General features: G+C 40.5%; 1 protein-coding gene across 1 annotated transcript in view; it reads right to left on the bottom strand.

Moving 5' to 3' along the window:
* LOC111869038 (nonsense-mediated mRNA decay protein 2) overlaps window positions 1-25615 on the bottom strand; it is a 229274-nt gene that overhangs the window by 99095 nt on the left and 104564 nt on the right. The window contains exon 3 of the mRNA XM_023860224.2: window positions 10080-10209. Within this exon, the coding sequence (XP_023715992.2) occupies window positions 10080-10209 (130 nt within the window). The remainder of the gene's footprint in view (window positions 1-10079; window positions 10210-25615) is intronic.

Here is a 25615-nt window from a genome sequence, read left to right as displayed (position 1 = left end):
AGCACGGTCTTAACATTAGAGTTCAAAGTAGTTGAGAAACTAAACATAATGTTAAAGCTAGGATGCTTCTAAACTAATTAAAAGAGACCCTTCAAAACCATTAAACCACATTCTCCTCTGATAAAGGGAATTTATGTGTGAGAATTGGACATTTTAGATAAAGAAAAATGGAAGTGAGGGAACATGAATACTTTTCATGTTCCCTTCATTTTGACTGACATAAAATTGTCTGAGATGAAATGAAAATATATAACCGTTTTAAACTCTGTATTTTTCTTTTCTCTTTTATCTTGTATTCTCTGTCCTAAACAATACATTTTGCTTATACTCTCAACACGATTTATCGCTTGTGTTCTAAAGTTTGAAACATCCCCGAAGCTTTGTTAGCGATTGAAATCTCATTTACACTTTTACGATTACAGAGCGCGGTTACTAATAATGAACGAAAAAAAAATTGTTAACTATAAAGTAACTTTGTTTTACAAGCGAATTGCTTGCCTGGGGTGGAATAAACTTTGTTTATTTGTTGCCCAAACCTTATGCAATATATGGCCTAGCAGTAATTTGTAACCCATGCCTGTGAAGTGTATATTTGTGTATGAATGACAGGGATTCTATGAATCCTTTCTCTGTTGTTATGAAATGGACTTCATATTCAATGACCCTTGGGCAGTATTCCAGCATACGAAGTTCGTCCGTTGTGAATTTTGGATTCACTCTTTAATGCAGACAGTTGTACACATAGCTATCGTCTATTCTTCATGCTCAAACCTGTATTAATTATACAGAGTAGTTAGTACCCTTCTGCGGAAACTAAGAGTCATTCATCTTATTAAGAAATTACTGGCAATTCTTCAACCTTAAAAAATCTACTCAAATATGTTTTATTTCTCATCGATTTTTTTGTGTTTACTTTTTTAAGTTACCCAGAAATTAAAGAGCCGCGATAACTCCGTCGTTATAGCGACTGGCTACAGGCTGGACGGCAGACGGGTCGGATTTCGAGTCCCAGTAGGGTCAAGAATTTTCTCCGCTCCACGTCGTTCGGACCGGCTCTGAGGTCCACCCGGCTTCTTATCCAATGGTAACTGGGTAAGTAAAGAGGCCGGGGTATGAAGCTGACAAGTCATCTCAAACCAGTGCCGATGTTAAGAAAATATGGCTCTATACATCAACTTCGTCGGTCACGGTAGCCTAATGGTCTAAGGTATGTACTGTCTTCGCTCGCTTGGAAACCGGGATCATGGGTTCGAATCCCACTCAAGGCATTAATGTTTGTGTGCGCTTTTCTGTGTTTGTGTACAGGTAGAGGCCTTGCGACGAACTGATCACCCGTCCAAGGAGTCCTACCGAATGTGTTAGATCTAGAAAAACCGAAGTGAACGGAGAAGTTCATGGAGGTAGGCCTAGGCCCACTGGGGCTGTAGTGCCAAGGAAAATAAAAATACATTCACTTCCCCATACGCTACGCTTTCATGGCGTAGTACTTAATTAGTTAAGTAAAGGGTCAACTTTACCTTTTATCTTACCCATAAATTGAGCAAGAAGGCAAAAGAAGAGGAGTTTCATAGTTCAGCGTTCACGACTAATTCGGAACAAGTTTCAACGACACTATCTTCTTACCATCATACACACTTTTACAGTTTCACAATTTTACAGGAATTGGCCGCAAAACAATGCTCTGAATACAATGAATGACTTAAAGAGCGAAAAATTTTTAATGTGCCAACGAGCTACAGATACTATCGGAATATCTTACTAGTAACAAAACCTCTGCCGGTTTCAAGTAACTTGTTTTAGCGTCGCGTTCAGTATAATGAATTAGCTTCTGCAGATGGTGGCGGACACACAATAGAGAACATGTGAAATTTCGTTTTTCTAAATCAGTTGTGTCCAAATACGCCTGGAATTTGTTTCAAGGAAACTCCACCCGCATTCACTTTTTATAGTTTCATTGTTTCATGGAAATAATTAGTTTCTGTTAATAGGTTTTGATGCCTAATAAAGAACACTGAAAGTGATGTAGCATAAGTCTCAGGCGCAGAGCCACCATGGCAGTTAGCGTACACACTATCCTCTAACAGATTCTCCTCTCTGAGTTTTCATGTTAAGTCTCATTGCTAGTTTAAATCCACATAGAAAATTAAGAAAAAATTAATATAATTTTAGCTATAAGATTTACATCTTTTCGGATAAAACAACTTTTATACTCAGCTGCAAGTCAAGGGACATTTAAGAGCGACATTTTGCCTTAAAATTCAGGATTAAAAAGTAATCCAAACAAAAACTAGCTTGTAGCAACCAGCAAGCACGGTTGCCTGTTTCATGATTAAGATAGAGGTGAGAAGTTCCTCTGGAATATAGGTCGATTTTCAAAGGACTACATTGAGAGCCGCGCCATAGCTCAAGCGGTTAGTCGCTGGTTTCCCATAGCGGCGGTCCCGGTTCGATCCCCGTTCTGGTCAAGTGGGATTTGTGGTGGACGAAGTGGCGTTGGGGTAGGTTTTCTCCGAGTACTTCGCTTTCCCATGCCAATCTTCATTCCACCAATTGCTCCACAATCATCCTCACCTATCATCTGGGGCTGGTATAATAGGCTAGGAGTGGCCGCAGTACAAGGGACTTAGTCTCAACCGACTAACAATAAAAAAAATAGTGCCACATTTAGCGGATAAAAGGTGTTGCGTGGTCAGCGCAACGAATCCTCACGGCCGTTAATATCGGTTTTCTAGACCGAAATTCAATAGTACTAGCTTCGAAAATTCATCAAAACTCTTCATAGATTCAGAATTTAAAAGAGACGCGTGTATGCAACACACATTTATTTCCTCATATCATCTGAATCAGGAAGTATGCTCGCAAAAAAAAATTACGTTTCATTAACATAAACATAAATCCAAAATCAGTCTTCAGTCTATGAATTTTGTCATTAAGATTAATGTGTTTTCAACTCATTTTTTTACTAAATCATAACCAAATCTAGATTTACCGGCGAAAGAGAGAACCACATACACTGATGACTTGGCCACCACTGAAGAACATCGAGTGTCTAGTAGAACCCTTCATCCTCCCACATCCAGCAACAGTGCCTAAAGTCCTATAAGATTCCTTTTTTCTTCCTAAGTCTTGAGTCAAATGACGCGAGAATTTATTTTCGGGTAAAGAATGTTGTAAAGAATTAAATTTACAGCTTCCGTTCCAAGATAATGTTCAAAAAGATAAGAAATCACTGAAAACAGTGTCAAAGCTCTTCAGAGCAGGTACTTACTTACTTGCTCATGGAGCTGAGACCTTCTGGAGGAGCCGCCATATCTACAGCTACTCAAGAAATCCCCAGCATTTTATGAAACCCGAAGGTTCATTATCATGTTCACAAGAGACCTCTATTGGTCCCTATCCTGAGTCAGATCAATCCAATACATACCATCCCATCTTATCTCTCTAAGGTACATTTTAATATTTTCCACCCACCTACGCCTTGGTCTTCCCAGTGGTATCTTTCCTTCTGGCTTTCCCACAAATATCCTTTACGCATTCCTCGTCTCCCCCCTTCGTGCTATATGCCTTGCCCACCTCCTCCTCCTTGACTTGATCATTCTAATTATACTTGGAGAAGAGTACACGTTATGAAGCTCCTCATTATGCAGTTTTCTCCAACCTCCTGTCACTTCATCCCTCTTCGGTCCAAATATTCTCATCACCCTCTTCTCAAACACCTTTAGTCTATGTTCCTCCCTTAATGTCAGAGACAAAGTTTCACGCCCATACAGAACCACAGGCAAAATTATAGTTTTTTATATTCTAATTTTTACGTTTTTGGACAGCAGACGAGCAGGTATTGGGAGTAAGTTAAGACAAGGTCATAAATGTCACAGAATAAAAACGTACGTATAAAAACGACTCGTCTATGCTGAAACAAAGAAACAGGAGAAAGATACAAGTATCATTCAGACGAAAGGCAGTTATCTGTGAGAGACTAGATCTAGAAGTGAATGCAGAGAAATTAAACTATAGGTCCATATCTTTTCAAGTTAATGCAGAGGAATTCGTTTATAAAGACAAATTAATCTTCCAGAAATGTGGAAAGGATTATATACTTATATTAGAACGAGAGCAAAAGAAAATTCGAAGCTACATATTTGCATAAACTTGACACGGTTAGAGCAGGAGCTAAAAATATTTGCTACCATTTAGTTCATAACGACTTTTTCTCCCATATCCTAAATAAGAGCTCGAAGATTACATAAACCATTCCTTAACGTGAGACTGAAACTTGGTCTCTCACTCGAGGGGAGAAACACAGGTTCAGGATGTACGACAGCATAATAATCCTTGTCTCTATCTTCAGGGTATTCTACCTTGATGCTGGAGGCAGCAAATTCCTCCGAAACGTTGGTAACGATCTAACATACCACACATCACATCCCAGAAGAAGTAATTAATTAAACATGAAGCCTTAAGGGTATTCTTAACCTCGGCGCTAGATGAAGGTGAGTGGTCAGCTTCACTGCCGCTCTACTTCCGGTGGAGCCTCCAACACCCACTGCGGAGGAGACTGGGTGGACCTCAGAGCCACTTTTGACGCTGATGAGGAGAGAAATATTTCTTGCCACAGTCAGGGATCGAACCCCGATTGCTGGGTTCTTCAGCTTGTGGTTTAGTCCCTATAACGACCGAATTAACAAGCTCCTCGAGAACAACAAATTAAAGTAAAGCTGTCTCTATGCGTAATAAAGTAACGTAATATAAGAAACTCCGTGGCTTGGGTCCGCAAGCGAACTATACGTACCGAGCGACCGCCGATTTTCGGTGAAGTTGGTGCCAACTTTAGCGGGTAGAGGGTGTTGCGTGGTCAGTGCAACGGGTCCCCACGTCCGTTAATTTCGGTTTGCTAGACCGGAGCTGCTATTTCCTTGAAATAGCTCCTCAATTATCATCACGAGGCTGAGTGAACCCAGTTCCAGACCCACTACTTCTCAGAATAACTTGTAGCTCCCGGAATCGAACCCGGGACCTCTGGATCTGTAGCCAGGAACTCTGACCACAAGACCACAGAGGCGGTCATACATAATATAAAGATAGTGGAGGTATAGCTCCACCATTCTTAACCTTGGTACTAGATGGAGGTGAGTGATCAGCTTCACGCCCCGATCGCTTTAATCGTTGAGGGAAAATCCCCTATACTCACTGCATATGAGACTGGGTGGGTCCCAAAATCCGTTTGGAAGCTACAGAGAAGAAATATCTCATTCCCTTATAAGATTTGAGGCTTTCACGGCGGTCACTATGAACTGCTTTTACCGGTTCTCACGGTCTCTTCGCTTGCGGATTTCTTATATTTTTCCTCCTACCCTGAAGATGGAGGCGATACCTTCCTCCGAAACGTCGGTTAACACCACATATACACGGTGCCAAGCCCCAGAAGACTGCTTTCTTCATCTCATTCCCTTGCCTGGAATTGAACTCAGATTACTTGGTTATCCAGGTCACAGCCTAGTCTCTATACTGACTAACCTACCCCAGGAGACAGTGATCCTCACATTATAAACTGATGGTTAAAAGCCTGGGTAGAATGAATTTTGGAGACTCTTTTTTAAGAGTCAACATATATCCGCCTTCATCGTAAAAGGAAGAAGAAAAGGAATATTTATCTATAATAAATTCCATTCCATGCGACCCCCGCAGTGATTCCTTTCTTCAACGATATTTGTCCTGCGTTTGAGGGTGCAGACGGAGATATATACCCCCAACCCTTCCAGTAGCGATGAGGGTAGATAAAGTGACATTTGAGAATTACAGGAATGATTTTACACCAAAAGAATTTTGATGAGTATAATGTTGTAGGTGACCGCCTCTGTGGTATAGTGGTCGGAGTTCCTGGCTACAGATCCAGAGGTCCCTGGTTCGATTCCCAGCGATAACAAATTTTCTAAGAAGTAGTGGTTCTGGAACGGGGTTCACTCAGCCTCGTGAGGATAATTGAGGAGACATTTCAAGGAAATAGCGGAACCACTATTTAATGGCCGTGGGGATCCGTTGCGCTAACCACGCGAAGCCATCTTTCCGCTAAAGTTGACACTAACTTCGCCGACAAGCGGCGGTCGCTCGGTCGGTATAGTTCGCTTGCGGACTACAAGCCACGGAGTTTGTTTCTTGTGTAGATCATTTATAGCTTAGGGTCTCTGTTGGTCAGGACTTTGCTGTGTGTCTTTCGAAGAGTGTACTGTAGTTTCAAGGACCAGGGTTCGAAAGAAGAAAATATTTTGTGACATTTATAGAAGAAATAATGTTATGTAAATTTTGCTTGGGTTTCTCTCATAATTATCTCTAATAGTCTAACTAAAAGAAGACATTTTATCTGTATGTCCGTAACTATGAGATTACGAACAAACAAAAAGAGATGAAGTGTTCAACCTCATGGAATATAATACCGTGTAGCCCGCTGAGAGCCAACCGACCTGCCTGAGGGACATGTCACCTTCACCTTTAGGGCCAGCAATATAATATACCATAACAGAATATGAATACAAATGTGTAGCAGGAGATGGTTTATGACTTGGCATCAGTGCTATCTATGTGTATATATTATGTCGTATTCACACTAAAGCAGGCTACACGTACGTCCACAGTTCATGGCCCTCTGTTGAAATTGTGTCGTCCGAATACTAAAGCCTGTGTGGGTGTGGAACATGGTCACCGATATTAAAGAAGGAACACAGACTGAGGGTGTCTGAGGACAGGGTGCTGAGGGGGATATTTGGACCGAAGGGAGATGAAGTGACAGGGGGTTGGAAAGAACTGCACAGTGAGGAGCTTCATGACTTGTACTCTTCTCCAAGTATAATTAGAATGATCAAGTGAAGGAGGGTGAGATGAGAAGGGTATGTAGCACCAACGAGGGAGAAGAGAAAGCATGTAGAATATTTGTAGGAAAACCAGAAGAAGACCAATACATAGGCGGGTGGATAATATTAAAATGGATCTTAGGGCGATAGAATGGGATGGTATGGCCTGGATTGATCTGGCTCAGGATAGGGACCAGTGGAGTGCTGTTGTTGTGAACGCGGTAATAAAACTTCCGGTTCCATAACTTTTTGGGAAGTTCTTAATTACCTGCACAACTGACGGCTTCTCAACAAGGGTTCAGTTCCAAGAAATTAGTTAGTTAGTTAGAATAATAAAGATGTAACCTAACTAACAGTTCTAACTCAGAATGGAAAGAGAGAAGTAAGATTTTGCCTCTTGTCCTCAGTAAAAATGCAGTTTACCTCCTCCGTTATAAGAAGGTCATCTGTGTCTTTTATTTTTGTTTATTTATTTACCCAGTCACTTTTATCATTCACTTCCGAATCAATGTATTCTGTACTTGAAAACCTTTCGAAATTATCGAGTCACTCAATATTTTTGTGGAGTCCAACTGGGTCCACTCGGCACGGCGGCCACTGATTGGCCTATTGTACCTGCATCGGGGGATTATGATGATGGAGAATTTGGTGGAATGAAGATTGGCAGGGGAAACCGAAGCACTCGGAGAAAACTCGCCCCAGCGCCACTTTGTCCACCACAAACCCCACTTGACCAGACCCGGGATCGCAGTGGGAAGCCAGCGACTAACCGCTTGAGCTATGGTGCGGCCTTCACTCAATATATTTCTCCAGTGTTTAAACAAACCTTCATCTCTTTCATGGATAACACATCATCAAAATATCCGATGTAATAATTTGTTTTGTATATTTGTTGGAGGACGTTAATTGGGCAATCGGTTTGAGGCCACTGCACTTCAACGCCTCACCTGACGCAACAGCTGCAGTGTCGTGCTCACCAACCGCCTCACACATATTGCGTAGAAAGTAATTGATGATCCAAAGTCGACCGCGTGTACACTAAGAGGTGCAAGTAAGAAGTGACGTCGAATGCCTCCGAGCGTTGAATTACATCGGTTTTGTGTTTTTCCTTTCAGAAGAAAAGGATGTTTCAACTCCCTTTCCTTCATACTGCTCGGTAACTCGGTATTTGTAATAAAGAAATTACAGATCTGTTCGGATTTCCAGAATAAGCAGAGAGAACTTTCTGTCCACTCTGAAGTCGGCATTCTTGATAAGGGAAACATAACTCAAGTATGTAAGATATGATTTTTTTACGGCGGTGACTATGAAGAAAGCAGTCTTCTGGGTTGTGGAGCCGTATAGATATTGTGTTAACTGAAGTTTCGGAGGAACGTATCGCCTCCATCTTCAGGGTCTGTCAGCACCTGCTCACGCGGTTTCCTCGCTCGAGAATTATCTTTCCTTTTTTCTTCTACCCTGAAGATGGAGGCGATACGTTCCTCCGAAACGTCAGTTAACACAATATCTGCACGGTGCCGCATCCCAGGAGACGGTTTTCTTCATAACTCAAGTAGCTGACAGAGTCAGAAGTTGCGTCCTCAAGTCTTTAAAAGAGAGAAGTAATGAGCCCTTGATTTCGCAATAAAGCATCGATAAAAATAGACAGACACAGTAAATATAAGACCGAAATATCACAACATACAGTGACATGAGGCTCTCTATAGAAGTCCATATTTGAAACAGAATAAAGATAAAGTTTCTCATAAATATATTTTTTAAGATCTGTTGTCAGAGCTATTCAAGGTTGAAACTTCTTTAGATATAATTTGTATAGTTTCTAGAAGCATTAATTTTGAGAATATTTTTGGAGTGAGTTTATACCTCTGTAAAATATTAGGAATATCGGAAATCAGTATTACAGATCCCGAAAGTTACTTTATTCTAGAATATGACTCCGTATAACCTAGTAAAAATGCCAAAATTTTGGAGCAGCCTGTTGCATTATGTCACATCCGGAAGTCAGTAATAATCATACGCAGGATCTGAGATTGTTACTCCGGTGGTTATGAAGAACCACATCTTCTGTGATATAACACCGTGTAGCCTAGCCTGTTGAAAGTCAACCTACGTTTCGGGTGAAAGTATAACTTCCATCTTCAGGATAGCAGAGTAGGACAGCAAGAAGTCAGCATGAAACTGAGAGAAAGCAGTTTTTAGTTTTTAGGTCCTGAAGATTGAGGCGACATTTTCCTCCGAAACATCAATAGACTTTCAACGAACTGTATGGGGTTTTATCCCAGAAAATAAAACTATTTAGCAATCTTTATCGCCATTTCTGTAAGGATTTCAAATCTCTTAAATATCGAACCTAAACGAAAAACGTATGCTATCTATATACAGGATGATTTTAAATTATTGTCGCGGTTTCCATGGCCTAAAAACGGAAACCACGACAATAATTTAGAATCATCCGGTATATCAGAAATTCATGAGAGAAAGAAAAAAGAAGAAAAATATTAGAGAAGTTAAAGCATCTCAGCGGACTCTAATTCGATGTGCAAATTGCGTCTTGCTGCTCTAGTCCAATCTCATTTCATTTCAACATGCCAAAAAATTTTAAGTTTTTCGTCCACCGTCCACATTTATCCGCAAAATCTTGATCTCTTCTGCGTTCCTATCCTCACCCTTATGACGGAGGCACCCAACGGGCCTGTGCCCGGTTGGACTACCAGCAGATTACCGAATTCTGCGGGAAATATATTCAGCGATTTGTGACCCTGTAGAATGGATGCTTCTATTCTGACCGTGATTTTGTGTTACTGGAGCAAATATATTGCATGTAATCACCCTCGCATGGATTTAAGTTGAACCTCTCTTGTAAATACTATTTTTATTTTGCTATTTAAATTAATGTTTTATATCTGACTAGATATTGTTAGTAGACTGGAAATATCTTGTCATTTCAGAAAGCTTAAAACCTGTTAATATCTTTATAATAACAGTAACTATATGACGTCTCTTATGACAGTTTCATTCCCGAAATACACAAAACACAATACGTGGTTCTTTGTCAAGTGGAGAATCTTACTCAGAAAGCACGAAGACTAGACTCTCATGTAGATAGAACAGAGATAACTTTATAAGTTATGCGAAGGCATGCAATATTCAAGAAGCTTAAAGTATTGTATTATGCAGAAGTGAACTGGCTGTAGAACTAAATTAAATAAGGAATATGCTCCTAAAATCTCCTACCTGTTAAATCTTCATGTGGAGTTCCAGCATCATAAGAATTTGGCTGCATTAGTTTCCTCTGAAGCTCGCATATCCGATCGAGCGCTAGTTGTAGCAAATCTCTTGCATCCGTTTCTGTACTTGTTGGATTCTGTTGGAAAGCAAAAAATTGAAATTGTATTAACATTAATTATTGAATTCTGTTGGAAAGAGGATGAGAAATACAATTGTAACGATATTACTTTTTGGTTTGTTTTGGAGACAACAACAAAATAATTCACAATTGCAATGGAATTTTTTGGAAAGAAAAACAAAATATGTACAATTGTAATGATGTTATTGCTCTCACGTAAAGGTACCGAAGGATCGGTATAGCGATAACATGCATCAGGCAGGTACTCTGTTCGAATCTCGGTTGGTTGATTACAAATTCCTAGGGAAATCAGCTGTTATTTTAGGAAATGGATGTGTTCGTTTTCAGAGCCATGTGAAATATGTGTTATAATGGACTAATACAAGTCAAAAGTCGTGATATAGCTCAGGCGACTAGTCGCCGGATTCTCAACATAGAAGCCAGAGTTCAATTCCAGGGTAATCCATGTAATATTAATGGTGAACAAAGGGGAACTGTGGCAGTTCTCTGCGCTCCTCAGTTTCCTCCCAGTTCTGCACAATCATCTTTGAATCACATAATTATCCTTGTTAAGTCATAACCTCCTCAGAAAATTTTGCCACATTTGTCCATTGCCTGCTATGGTTTGTAACTTAGACAATCCGCTTCTTTATTTCTTTGGATTTCTCTAACAGTTGTATTTTTACATAGCAAGACGGTCAGCTTTACGTCTACCCCTCAATTTGGAGGACCAGATATCCGTATTTATGTCCCCTGGTGACAGGGTGACAGCTTCATAACTTGTACTCTTCTCAAAGTGTAATTAGAATGATAAAGTCAAGGAAGATGAGGTGGGCAGGGCATGTAGCACGAAGGGGGGAGACGAGGAATGCGTATAGGATATTGGTGGGAAAGCCAGAAGGAAAGAGACCACTGGGAAGACCAAGGCGTAGATGGGTGGACAATATTAAAATGGATCTTAGAGAGATAGGATGGGATGGTATGGATTGGATTGATATGGCTCAGGATAAGGACTAGTGGAGGGCTCTGGTAAAGACGGTAATGAACCTTCGGATTCCATAAAATGCTGGGGAATTCTTGAGTAGCTGCAGAATTGGCGGTTCCTCCAGAAGGGCTCAGCTCCATGAGTAAGCAAGTGACAAGGTAACACAGTTATGTCCCCAGGCACCGGATTTCCCTTTTCACCTCCTTCAAAGACTAGCAGGGCCACAGTTTGAGTATTCTAACCCACCACCATATGGGATTCTTTGACCCACTTTCGGTAGAATATGCATATCTGTGGAAGCAATAAGAAGGAACTCAAGTAACATCCCACTCCTAAAAGGCAGTAAAAGAAAAAAAAAGAGGTAAAGATGTCCCTGTACTTAACTAAGCAAGCACTACGTCATGAAGGCGTATGGGGGAGTGGACGTATATATCCTTGTTTTCCTGACCTCAGCGTTAGTTGGAGGTAAGCGATCAGCTTCACGCCCCCTGTAATTTTACCCCCGGGGAATGCCCCCCCCCCCGGTACTCATTGGATAGGAGGTTGTGTGGGCCCCAGCACCGGTCTGGACGATATGGAGAAGTGAAAATTCTTGACCACATCGAAACTCGAACTCCGACCCCTCGGTCGTCCAGCCAATAGCTAGTCGCTATACCGACTCATAATAAAAGAAAAGCACCGCTGTGAAATGCGTTGAGAAATCTTTACTACAGGATTCAATCCTAATTTGGTTGAAACCGGTTGAGAAGTTTTGTTGAACATATTGACAGACAATTTTTATTCAAATGCTTCTAATTTATGTAATTTTTGCAAAAGAAAGAAATTAAACTTTGGAGGTTTTCCCTCCAGGTCTTCCTATCGGTACACAATAATCACATAGCACAGTATCCTAGACAGCCCAGTCGGGAAGAGAGCTTATCCTTAAGTGTCATGCGAATATTGTGGTATAGACCCGTTGCTGGGCAGAGACCTCGAAACGGACGAGTACAGCAGTTACTATGCCGTTTCTAAGCAGCGGCTCGTTAAAAACGTTCCTGCGGAAACAGTATCTCCCATGACGACAACAGAAGGATTGTTGGAAGCGGTATTTTCTGTTAGGTTCAACCCAAGAGGACACCAGCTAAGCTGCAATCAGTTGTCAGCATTTCAGTTAAGAGAACTAGTTAGTTGGTGAGTGAAAGAGTTCAGGTGTGGAGTGTTAACCAGCGGTCAACAGCGCGACCACGGAAGCTGAAGAATCTCAATTTTGTTAAAATCCTTTGCCAGGAAACGGCTAGTGGAGACCAATAGACTGAGCTCACTAATCTGTTGTGTCAGTGATCTATAAAATGTAGTTCCGTGTGAAGTATACAAGTGGTTAATAAATTCAATATCCAATCCATACCCCGTCTATAGTCACACAAATAAAACGTGACAATATATTTGCCGTTAGAGCGACAGAGACAATTGCTTAGATCACAGGAAGACTTTGAGTTAGCAATTAAAGCGTTAACAGAAGCCGTACGATTAGTTGCTGCAAATATCTCAAAATGTCAAAAGCTTTATCACCCTCAGAAATACGAGGGTAAACATAGACCTACAAGTGGTATTTGAAATTCAATTTCATTTATTTAAGTGACCCACGAAGGTATTTTCTTTTTTATTGCTAGTGGGGTGGGACTAAGTCCCTTGTACTGCGGCCACTTCTGGCCTATTGTACCAGCCCCAGATGATAGGTGAGGGTGATTGTGAAGCAATTGGTGGAATGAAGATTGGCGGGGGAAACCGAAGTACTGCCCCACCACAAATCCCACTTGTCCAGACCCGGGATCGAACCCGAGCCGCCGCGGTGGGAAGCAAGCGACTAACCGCCTGAGCTATGGCGCTGCCTTTCCCACGAAGCTAAATTGATTATTTTATTTATCGTAGTTCTGAATGACCAATCAGTAATTTGCCTGGATTTACATGGAGAACCGGTTTCACAAGCTAAAGTTATCTGCTACAAGATTACAGCCTATCTCGTGTTCAGTGATTATATATTTTTATTATATTTTTGTCTTTAAAATAAATCTCCGTTGTTTCGAAATGCTGCCCACAATTACCTCCATCTACAACAGTGACACCATAACAAATGAATGAATAACAGAGTTTTAAAGAACGGTCTCTTTGTAGCTTCAATTAAAACAGTTTAAGTTCCTGCTTTCCTGTTTTTATTTAAAAAGTAATTTTTGTATTTTATTAAAAACAGGTTTCTTTTTGCATAAAAACTCGTTAATATAGGAATCATCTTCACAATTCTTTCATTATATTGCCTTGTTGATTCTTTCGAAATGCCGTCTGTCTACCATATTTAATTTTAATCACACTCTAAAATAGCTTGCTAAAGTACATAACCGAACAAGTAAACTGCAATATTCCTTCTCAGATATTTACTCTTGGCTTTTTGAGCATAACTGCACATCAGAGAACACCACCTCCAGCAAAAGTCAAGCAAAAGCACATCATGTAATCTGACAGCACTGAGCGGATTGTCCGGAAAATAATTCTTCACAAATATAAAGAAAATGGTTTACATAACATGAAACTAAATTTGCAAGGTCCGGTTATCATGATAACTGTACTCTGTTCTGAATGGTCATTAAGAGCGTCTCAAAAGCTCTCCTTCTTACGATATTCTCATCAAGTTAATTCAGACTACACAACACTTTCTCTTTCTGAAAAATAAATTTTAATATTGTCCTTATATCTCTATCGAGATCCTGCAAGTGAGATTCAAACCACTGTTAATTTTCTAATTAGTACATCCATACGCTTTACATAAACCGCCCACCTTGTATTCCAGAGACAGCAATGGCTGTCTGCAATCTAACTGCAATTATCAGTAAAACTTTCGTGAGGTATTGATGCTGAGTCCATTATGAATGACTGCACATGATAAATTCATAATAAAAAGCTTCAAATTTGTAATCTTCATCTCCTACTGTTAGCTCGATTAAGCCAGGTGAAAGAGATCTTTGTATAATATAAAACTTCATAGGATTTGGGACTTTCAGAGTGGTGGTTGTGAAGTGTTCTGTCTTCTGGGATATACCGCAGTTTAGTCCCTTGAAAGTTAACCAATATTTCGGAGAAACATATGGCTTCCATTTTTAGGGTCGAAGAATATGCCGAAAAATAACTAGAGTAGGTGGCAAGCAATTCTGCTCAGCTTATTTTTCAATCCTGAAGATGGAATCAACATGTTCATCCGAAACAGAAGTTAACTTTCAAGAACGTAATATTCTAGAAGATAGAATTGTTGAAACAAAAATTCGACCATAAAAGATCAAGGGAATATGTAATTTCGGAAATGTATCAGTAAATATTGAGACAATATGAAATTAATCTTATTAGAATAAGTTGAGAAGGTGCGGTTTATATTGAAATGGCTCATAAAATTTCCATTGTCGGATCCTTATGAACATAGAAGTGAAAGCGTAGCTACTCGTCTTGAAACTTCGGGTTAACGGGGAAAAAGAAATTAAGCACTTTTTTTTTTGACCAGCTGCATAACTCAGACTTTAAACGAACAGCTTTGCACATGGAGTCTGTTACTTATTTCCATCAACTTGAAAATAAAAAGATGGTCCCCATGAAATGCGGAAAATGCACATTTTGAAGATATTACTTTTTATTTAAGAACACTCAGCTCCGGTATTCTGAACTGGAGATCCGACGCCCCCAGTTTTGTGTATTCGTATAATTCAAAATTTTACGGTTCCTCTAACCACCTCTTTAAAATATCGTCAAAGCGAATTGCTTGCCACGGTCCTCTTGTTATCTTGGTTCTGGTCGGGCGATGCAGAAGAAAGCCTGTTTTCCAATAAATTGATTGTTGATGGCGTTGGACGCGGCGCGAGTCTATTTTGTTTCTTGTAGTCAGGACCAGCTTCTTGTTTATTTTCGCTCAGTAAAGAATTACTTATTACCAAAGGTCAGCATGATAAGAGATTATTTCGAAACTTTTCCTTTCATTTGTTAGTCCATGAAAAATTATATCCATCGGAAAGCCTTTTATTTGTTCTCATGACTATAGCTAATGGAATTAAGTGAGTCACGGTTCAACAAGACGGAGATTTATACTACCAAAGAAGTTATTTATAATCCATATTAAAGAAACAAACTCATAGAAGGCTTAGTCACTTTATACTTGAAGAATTCTTTATACTGAATATTTAATAAATGAAGCGGGGCTTTGCGCTACAGTGCGTTTGTGCGTAAAAAATTAAATATCCATGAACTAAGGAAGTAAGGGAATTTGTTGCTTAATACTAAAGAAAAAAGTAGAGTGTCATTTTTAAGAAATGCTAATTCACAAGTTGGAATAACACAAGCTTAGCGAGTTGTGAGAACCCCGTCATGGAATTGAATGAGTTCGGGCCGGGTGATCGGTGTTCGATCCCTGGCAATGACACTGAAGTTCTTTCTTTATAACTATTTTTAGACCGACTCAATGACCCACCAACCCTCCTACAAAACGTGCGTCTGAGACCAAGCTTCTGTCTACTTCTATGGCAAGATTTTCAAGCCTAGTTACAAGTTTCGCTACGTGTATTCACTTAGCGAAAGTCTGCACCACGCCAAAATATTGTCATGATTTAGGGGTGTGTGCCTATTAATGTGGTATGGACTCTGAACGACACTTTACAGATTACTGACACACAAAAACTAGTGTCTCCAGTCTATTAGTCTCTCCAATATTCTTTCCTATCAACGGCTTCTAACAATGGAGATTCTTCAGCTTCTAACATTCAGATCCTCTTGCCACAGCTGCCCGTGCAGAACTCTTGACAACAGACAACTGTGTCCCAGGCTGACAGCCATTTCACACATGCCTCCTTGGCTTCCCTTCACAGACCGACTTTCAACTGAACTCTCTCGCTCACCAACCAGCTGCTTCACGTCATTTCACTCAACAGAACTGCATTACCAAAGTCAAAGTCACATTGCGACTGACGGGCAGTTAGTCAGTAAGTCTTGGTATCGACCCCCATCTGAGGCTCATCATCAGATGTTTATTTCTATTTACAGTTAAGGTCTTGTTTTTGTGGGGTACCCTCTCTGACGAGAGGATGGGTCTGTTTTTTTGTATATGCTGCTGGCCCTTGCCAGTGCAGTCTTTCTCGGGCCCGAGTCCCTTGGTACTCACGACCATATTTTACTTTCTCAGAATTGAGACTTTCCTTTTCGTCGTCTACTACGACTCACAGAGTCACGGTGGAGGTATTCCACCCCGCCTGCCTTGGATCCGCGCTATATAGTTTCGGGCGGACCTAACGGAAAACACCGTCTCCAACAATTCTTCTGTTGTTGGCTTGGGCAGTTGTCTAGCGATAGATTTCCTATCGTTTCCGCGGGAACGCGTTTACCGACCATTACCAAACAACGCACGTTCCTTGCCGCGATCGTTGCATAGCAACGGCACTACATCCTACATTTTCTTCGTTTCATGAAGAAATCTAAATATTTTGATTATTAACTTACGATATCTGAGCTGTCATAAGATTATTCGGGCCTTATAGATGACTGAAAAAATATCGTTTAACCATTTCATCTTATAAATGAGATATCTAGATTAGAAAAAAGTATTTCAACTTTGGTGTGTTATAAAATAGGCAAAAACACTCATCATTTGCAGTATCTTGGCGATTAATGGCAAAATTTTTGTGGGTTTGAACAACTTAAAATCTAAGAAATTTTATACAGCGTTTGAGGTACTCAACAGCGGTGATTATGAAGAATTCTATCCTGCGTGTGTAGTCCGTTGAAAGTCAAACGACGTTTCTGAGGAACATGTAGCCTCCACCTTCATGGTCGAAGAATAAGCCAAGCAGGAAACCTGGGACAGGTTCCTTGGAAAATTAAGCTGAATTTCAATGTACTACACTGTGTTATATTCCTCAAGAGGGAAATCCTTGTAGTATAATTAGGATATTAAACTAAAAGGAAACCCAAAAATTAGAGGCAAAGTAAATATATATTTTGATACGAATTCGGAAATGAGAGAGACTGAAAGATAGAAAAAACTGAGGACAAAAAATGACAACAGAATTTCGGGAACCATTTATAAAGAATTGAAAGAAATCGCCTTCCGCAGTTGCATTCCCTTACCGACCGAGGGGACGAGTGACTTGGAGCGACAGAACGACAGGACGACATCGGAGAGACAAAGACGGTCGTGGTATTCATAGGAGAAGGCCTTGAGAATTTGGCCTTAAAACATTCACAATAATGTTGATGATGATGAGGTTAAAAGTTTTTGATTTATGCGTTTTCGGCTTACGTGGCGCCATCCAGGGACAAAGCTAACGTGTAAATCAGGGTAGTACACTCTCACTTAGTAACGAACATAATTCTGATTAAGGATGGTTTATTTGCGGACATGTTGGTCACCTTTATTAAAGAAGATTAATATGTTTATTTTGCAAGGCTTCAGACCCTGGCATATTTACTACACACTAACAAGGTGGACGGCATTCTTTGAGCTTGGAATTACGGCTATCCAACGATATAAATATATTAAAAGTTATGAATATTCATAAGATTATTCTGGGTTCATATGAAATAAAAATGGAAGTTCACTACAACTTCCAAATGAACTCGTTTGCCGACCAGCATTTTGTTAAAATTTCTCATCTTTGAAATAAATAAATTAACCATAAAAACTAATATATATAAAAAAGTAAAAATAATAAATTTTGAAATCCTCATTATTTATTATTAAAATTGTTATTTGTTGCTATTATTTTTCATTTAAAATATCTGAATTCCTGGAAAAGACAACACGTTGTCCAGGGTTCATTTCCAGGTAAGAAATTTATAGAATATCTAACCTTCCTACCTATCTGTCTGTAATTTCTGGAAAAGATAACACGTTGTCTAGGGTTCATTTCCAGGTAAGGAATTTATAGAATATCTGACCTTCCTACCTATCTGTCTGTAATTTCTGGAAAAGACAACACGTTGTCCAGGGTTCATTTCCAGGTAAGAAATTTATAGAATATCTAACCTTCCTACCTATCTGTCTGTAATTTCTGGAAAAGATAACACGTTGTCTAGGGTTCATTTCCAGGTAAGAAATTTACAGAATATCTGACCTTCCTACCTATCTGTCTGTATATCTACCTATCCAGCTATCCACCCACCCATTCACCCGTCTATATCTGGCTCCGCAACCCTTTTCTTGGGCTTTGCCCGCTTTTCAGTTTCTTAATCTATACCCAGTCGGTAGGACTCCTTAGACGGATATGAGCCCTTCGCAAAGCCGCTACCTACACACAGAACCAACACAAATACAGAATAAACGCACAGAGGTACCCATGCCTCCAGTGGAATTCGAACCTATGATTCCAGTGTTCGAGTGAGGGAAACGGTTCATACCTTAGGCAGCGCGGCCACTGTGATCGGCTTGTGGAAATTATCGTGATGCATTAACTGGCAGAATGTCTGTATTTTACCATCTATTCATTCCGCTAACAAATTACATTGCCTGTTAATAATCTCAGATTTTAATCTCTCGTCGCTATTTGACCATTATCAGTAGGCCCTGTGTACAAATTGTTCCCGTGGTGAAACAAACCAAATCTAGTATTTAATATTCATAGTTAACTTACCACTGGGAAGACCAAGGCATAGATGGGTGGACAATATTAAAATGGATCTTAGAGAGATAGGAGGGGATGACATGGATTGGATTCATCTGGCCCAGGATAGGGACCAGCGGAGGGCTCTTGTGAACAACGTAACGAACCTTTGGGTTCCATAAAACGCTGGGAAATTCTTGAGTAGCTGCAGAATTGGCGGCTCCTCCAGAAGGGCTTAGCTCCGTGAGTGAGTAAGTAAGTACGTAAGTTAACTGAGTCGCAGAAGATTCGGTTTTATCAATGCTTCATACAGTCTTCCTTGAGACGAGTTTTAGTGAGGAGAAAATTAATATGAAGCGATAAATATCTAAACCAATATTCATATAGACTGCCAAAGCAGATCCACGGGGCTAAATAAACCAAAGCATCATTAATATTAGAGTAGCAAAATAGTGCTATGGTATATCAGAACTGATATAAATGTTGTTTCGACATAATTATCACAACCATCATAAACCCCTATGAATAATATCCTTATACTCTCTTCTTCATTAATCATGGTGCCCACAGTTTGTTTTTAAGAGCTGCATTAGAACACATGAATCCAGCAGCTCTTGCAAGAAAGACAACACTTTTACAAAAATGTAAAAAAAAAAGTTCTCAAGCAAATAAATTAAATTAAAAATACATTAGAGCAACATTAGCGAAGGAACTCGGGTTCATCTAGAAATTTAATTAAAAGATGCCAGTAGCAATGAACAGGGTTGAGAGAAAGGCTAGAGGGGAGACAGGGGGGTGCTGGAAAGATGTGAGGGATTTTTTTCTCTTCAGATTTCTCAGTACCAGGTGTGACCAAAGCTCAAAGGAAAGGCAAAAACGCTTATTAACGAAATACTTAAAAGAGAAGTTCTGGGAAGAACTAATCATCTACTTTCCTTCGAAAATCATAGAAAACGACGTCTCCAACAATTCTTCGTCGCCGCAGGAACGTATTTAAGGAGTCGTTGCATAGCAGCCAAAAACGGATACACAGACAGGTCCACTGACTCTCCTTCAATACGACACGAACCGTATAGAAAACAACACATCCAATAAGTCTTATAATTTTGCCCTGTACTCTTTTCTACCGAAACCTGTCTACTGAGCCGTTGCCTAGAAACAATACGCGGGGAAGAACGTACAGAAACACAGACTGATGAGAAGGATTTATGAAATACGCCATTGAAATGCGCTCAGGTGCCATGATATACATTCCAAGTTTCATAAAGACATTCAACAGTTAATGGGAGGTGGTGCAGTTCACATGCACACAGACAGCATGAAGATCGCATTAGCCTACTTTAGGAAAGTAGTCTAGAACATACAGCCTACTTTCCTTATTTTTAAGAAATAAAAACAGGCTTATGCGATCTCTATGCTGTCTGTGCGTAGTTAATGCCGCCTATTAACTTTCAAATACCTGAACCAATTTTTATGAAATTTGGTATATTTATTGTGGCACCTGAGCCTATCTCAGAGGTTTACTTAATAAAATTCTCTCTTCAGTCTGTGTGTCTCTATGTGTGTCTATCCTACCGTTGTTTGGTAAGGGCTCGGTGTATTGTGTTCCTCTGTTTAGTGCTACACAACGGCTTCGTAAACACTTTCCCGCGGCGACGAACACACGCAACAATAGAAGAATTGTTGGAAGAATGTGTCTGTGGTCTATATATCCCCCTGTCGTTGCTACGTAACGGCTCAGTGAAGACTATACCGCTGCAACAAAGAATTCTTGGAGGCGTCGTTTTATACGCTGTGTGGTATCAAAGGAAAGCAGGTGATTAATTCCTGCCAGAACTTCTTATAATTTCTAGTAATGTTAAAGTGGCTGACTACGGTCTGAGCGGCCGGTGTTCGTTCCCCGAGAGGGACAGTATTGCTCTGAACACATGTTGAGACCGGTCAATCAGATTACATAGACCAATATCAAATGGGTACCGGGGATAGATGGACCGCGGCACGAGACTCACCACTTTCTCCTATCAGATGCTCAGGTGATCTGGTGATCCAGATGAATTCACTTTTAACGTGTTCGTGGTGTGATGCATAAACAAAAGGCCTGACAATAACCTGTTCACCTCAGTGCGAACCTAACGCGAAACCCAAGCCTTCTGCTTGCCACCTGCTTTCATGCTGGTTTCTTACTCGACTTATCCTGAAGATGGAAGTGACATTCCTCAGTAACTGCGGTTGAATTTCAAGAGACTACAGTGCGTTATAACCCCCTAAAATAGTCTCATAATCCTGAATTAACATTCCTGGCATAATGTGACAGACCAAATTTCACACACAAATAAAAACACACTCCGTGGTTTTAGTCCACAAGCGATCTCCGCTTGTCGGCGAAGTTAATGCCAACTTCTGTGGATAGAGAGTGTCGTGTGGTCAGTGCAACGAATCCCCACGGCCGTTAATCTCGGTTTTCTAGACCGGAGCTGCTATTTCCTTGAAAGAGCTCCTCAATTATCCTCACGAGGCTAAGAAGACCCCGTTCCAGACCCAGTATTTCTCATAAAATCTGGTAACGCCGGGAATCGAACCCGGGACCTCTGGGTCTGTAGCCAGGAACTCTGACCACTAGACCACAGAGGAGGTCAATTTCATATACACACAGCCGAAACAGTAAATTAAAAAATCTTGCGGCCACCTTCTTTCAGATCAAAATCTACTAAGTCATATACCATATACGAGATACACTATGTAGATAAAACATTGTTTTGAACACATGAAGAAATAAACGGCGAAAAGTGTTATGAACTGAGTACTTTAGAGGTCTAGTTTCTTTGTGGTTATCTCATTTATTTCAGACCTTTTTTAGGGCTGTGCTTTCCAACAGGACACGCGTATTTTCTTCCGAAACTCCCCCCCCCCCAACCACCACCTACGGTTTAAGATAACTTTTCAGCATTTCATTGGCAGGTACATAAAATGTAGAATTCAGTAAACGACATTAAATAAATTAAGAGTTAACAATCACTCAATTATTGAGATATTATGGATTCAGTTTTGTTATAATGTAAGGTGTAGTACTGTTGCTATGCCACCATCGCAGAAGAAACATGCGTTGCTTGGTAACGGCTTGGTAAACATGTTTCCGCGGAAATGGCATCCGGACTATCGCTAAACAGCCGCGCATAGCAACAGTAGGAAAACTGTTAGACGCGGTGTTTTCTGTTGGTTCCACCCTGTGTAATCCAGTGAGACTGTTATAGATCCTATGTTAAAATTCGTTGCCAGGAAACGGCTAATGGAGACTTCAATAGACTGATGACACTAGTCTGTGTATATCAGTGATCTGTAAAGCGTAATTACGAGTCGTTAACGTGTAAATGAACCCAAGATCCAATCCATAACCTGCCTATTGTAACCACTATATAGCAAAAAAATAGTTTACAATGTACGGTTTCATGAAGACGTAAGTAACATAACGTACATATTGTAATAAATCTGTTTAACATTGGCAGAGTCTTCCACTGTAGCCCCTACTTTATTATGGCAGACAACGGGAGAATTATCTCAGAGACTAGCAGAGAGAACAAGCAATTCACGCAACAAATTCATCAGTCATCCGTCCATATATGAAAATAATGTGTCACGTTCAGAAGGAGTCTCTACTTATCAGATCAAACAGATGTCGTCTGCGCTCACTTCTGCCTGTTCCCGTCGCCTATTATTGATAGAGGTGCCTCCCGTCTGTTACCTGAACTAAACTAAACTAATCTGCGTGACCTGTAGACCGCAAGCGAACTACACCGACCGAGCGACCGCAGCTTGTCGGTGAAGTTAGCGCCAACTTTTGCAAATAGAGTGTGTCACTTGGTCAGTGCAACGGATCCCCACGGCCGTTAATCTCGGTTTTCTAGACCGGAGCTGCTATTTCCTTGAAATAGCTCCTCAATTATCCTCACGAGGCTGAGTGGACCCCGTTCCAGACCAACTACTTCTCAGAAAATCTGGTAGCGCCGGGATCGAACCCGGGACCTCTGGATATGTAGCCAGGAAATCTGACCACTAGACCACAGGGACAGTCGCCTATTACCTGAACCTACATTTAACGACGCTCTCATTATCGATATTATATAGCGTCGTATGGCGGCATGACTCATGCAAGATGAATTTTGAAAGATCTGGAAGGAAACGTTTGCAGGCTGATCGAGAATGTAACCGTGAAATTACATTGAGGACTTCAATAAAACGATGAAAATTCTATCAGGAAAGACAGTGTCTCAGCTAAGATTTGAAATGAGCACCTTTAGAATAGAAGTCTAGTGTGTTACCTCTAGACAAACCTGTTCGGTACCTAATTATAATATAATTTTTTTTATGTGGATGTGAAAATTTGTCTCCCATGCAAAAGGGAAACATAGAACGGCTGTGTTTGAAAACGGAATGCATTTCTTTCCCAGAAGAGTGAAAGGTCTTGGGAGCCGAGAAGAATGAGTTCCAGCTACCGCAGGTGAGGCAGGAGTTTCATATACGAATCTTCCAGTACTTTTCAGGCTGTCTGAGAAGGAAACGTACAAATTAAGACTAAGAGATAGAAACTAACAGAAATATTGTAAAAATTTGCAGTTAGGTTATATAAAGAGAAACCAACAAACCAACAATAACTACACTGTGGGGGCGGGGTCGAATACCTCCACCGTGACCCTGCAAATCGTAGGAGGCGACGAAAAGCGAAGTCTCTAATCTCAGACAGTAAAATATGGTCGCGAGTCCCAAGGGACCCACGATCCCGGTTTCCAAGCGAGCGAAGACAGTACATGCCTTAGACCGCTCGGCTACCGTGACCGGCCATTTCTTTGATATATTTCCTCAATTATCCTCACTAGGCTGAGTGGACCCCGTTCCAGAGCCACTATTTCTCAGAAAATCTGATAGCGCCGGAAATGGAACACGGGACCTCTGGATCTGTAACCAAGAACTCTGACCACTAGATCACAGAGACACCATCACTGTTAAAATCCGTTACCATAAAACAGTCACTAATACACGTGATATAATTGTTATTGGTCACCCCTGTAGTAAGAATCTGAGCTTCTGGGAGCAGATGATGATTGATTCTTGTCGGGGTGCCCCGAAGAAGAGGCAAACGCTACCGTTAATGGGTGCAAGCACCCAGTCTAATCACTAGCAGCGTCATCTATTGTAATTACATCACAGATGTGTGGCTTGTTTGTTTCTACGTGGCCTACAATGTGCTGAGAAAGTGACAGATGATGCATTACGTACCAAGGTAAGCCATGGGACTCGCTATCTCCTCAAGTGCAAACTAACGGCTAAGGTTTATAGACTTATAGCCCTCCAGGTACTATAAAGACGCATTGCTTATAATGATAATAATATGTTTAGATATACGAGACCAGTCTCAGTAACCTAATAATAATTACATAAAGTAAGTAACTTTAAATTCTTATATTTCTTAGGATAATTATAAAAAAATGGTAGCCTTAAGGACCTCACTGGGGTGAAGCCGTGTAGTGTGGCCGCTTGACTGTTGCTTGCTTGTCATATCCTTCGACAATATATTCCTCCGAAATTTCGGAAAACTCCTATCAGACTCCATGACATCACAGCCGATGTGATATCACTATTCAGAGCAACAGAAGTTCAAAAATCATATCCTAATTAGTCACACTAACAGAAGTTCAATAACCAAAAATAGATTAACCACAGAAATTAAAATTCAACAACAAACTCGAATTAACCATAGCAATGAGGCCGCGCCATAGCTCAAGCTGTTAGTCGCTGGCTTCATACCGCGGTGGCCCGGGTTCGATCTCGGGTCTGGTCAAGTAGGATTTGTGATGGACAAAGTGGCGCTGAGGCAGGTTTTCTCCCAGTACTTCGGTTTCCCCTGCCAATCTTCATTCCACCAATTGCTCCACAATCACCCTCACCTATCATCTGGGGCTGGTACAATAGGCCAGAAGTGGCCGCAGTACAAGGGACTTAGTCCCACCCCACTAGCAATAAAAAACATAGCAATGGAAATGTAACAAAAAAAACTATGATAACCATATCAATGTAAATTGTGAAACAAATTCGAATCAACCATATCAACAGAAGATCAACTACAAACTCGATTCAATCGAAACAATTGAAATTTGAAAACAATCTCGAATTAGCCAAGGAAAAAAAATGAAATTTCGAGAAGCAAAGTAGAATATAAGATAAGTAATTGAAACATATATTTTCATAGTAGGGGACTATAAATTGCCACATATCAATAAACAACTTGATATTGTCACGTGTGAGGGGGTACGAGTGACGAAAATAGCAGGCTCTCTTTCGGATGATCTGATTTATTAGCACTTCGGTTACAAGTATTCTTAATCCCAATTAATACAGCACTATCACTGATTTACACAATCTGTAGTCTACCATTCCACACACACTAGGATTGGTAGTCTTTACTAGTCGTCTCCTGGCAACGGATCTCACTTCAAATCACTATAAAGTCTTCTTCTTATTTTGTCTTCAATCACTCTGGAACCTCGGAACTCAAATAAATCTCGTGTGGACTCTTAATTACACTACACAGCACTGCGCTTTGCACTGATTTAAGTTACAACAGGTCTTCGTTATATAGGCTCTGCACCGACAAGAGAAACACAAGTCACGTGGTTCCTAGACAGCGGGTACGTTGGCGCTCTAGCCTAGCGACGAGCTATAACATTCGTCCACTGAGACACATCTTCAATGTTGCACGTTAGAACGTGTTTACCGAGCCGTTGCCTAGAAACGTTTTGAGCAAATCCGTTACAATATATTCTCAGTATTTAAGCATCGAAATATG

Source organism: Cryptotermes secundus, unplaced genomic scaffold (assembly GCF_002891405.2).
Source record: "Cryptotermes secundus unplaced genomic scaffold, Csec_1.0 scaffold70, whole genome shotgun sequence".
Lineage (NCBI taxonomy): Eukaryota > Metazoa > Arthropoda > Insecta > Blattodea > Kalotermitidae > Cryptotermes > Cryptotermes secundus.
The sequence above is the reverse complement of the archived record's forward strand: the minus strand, read 5'-3'. Positions and strand labels throughout refer to the sequence as shown.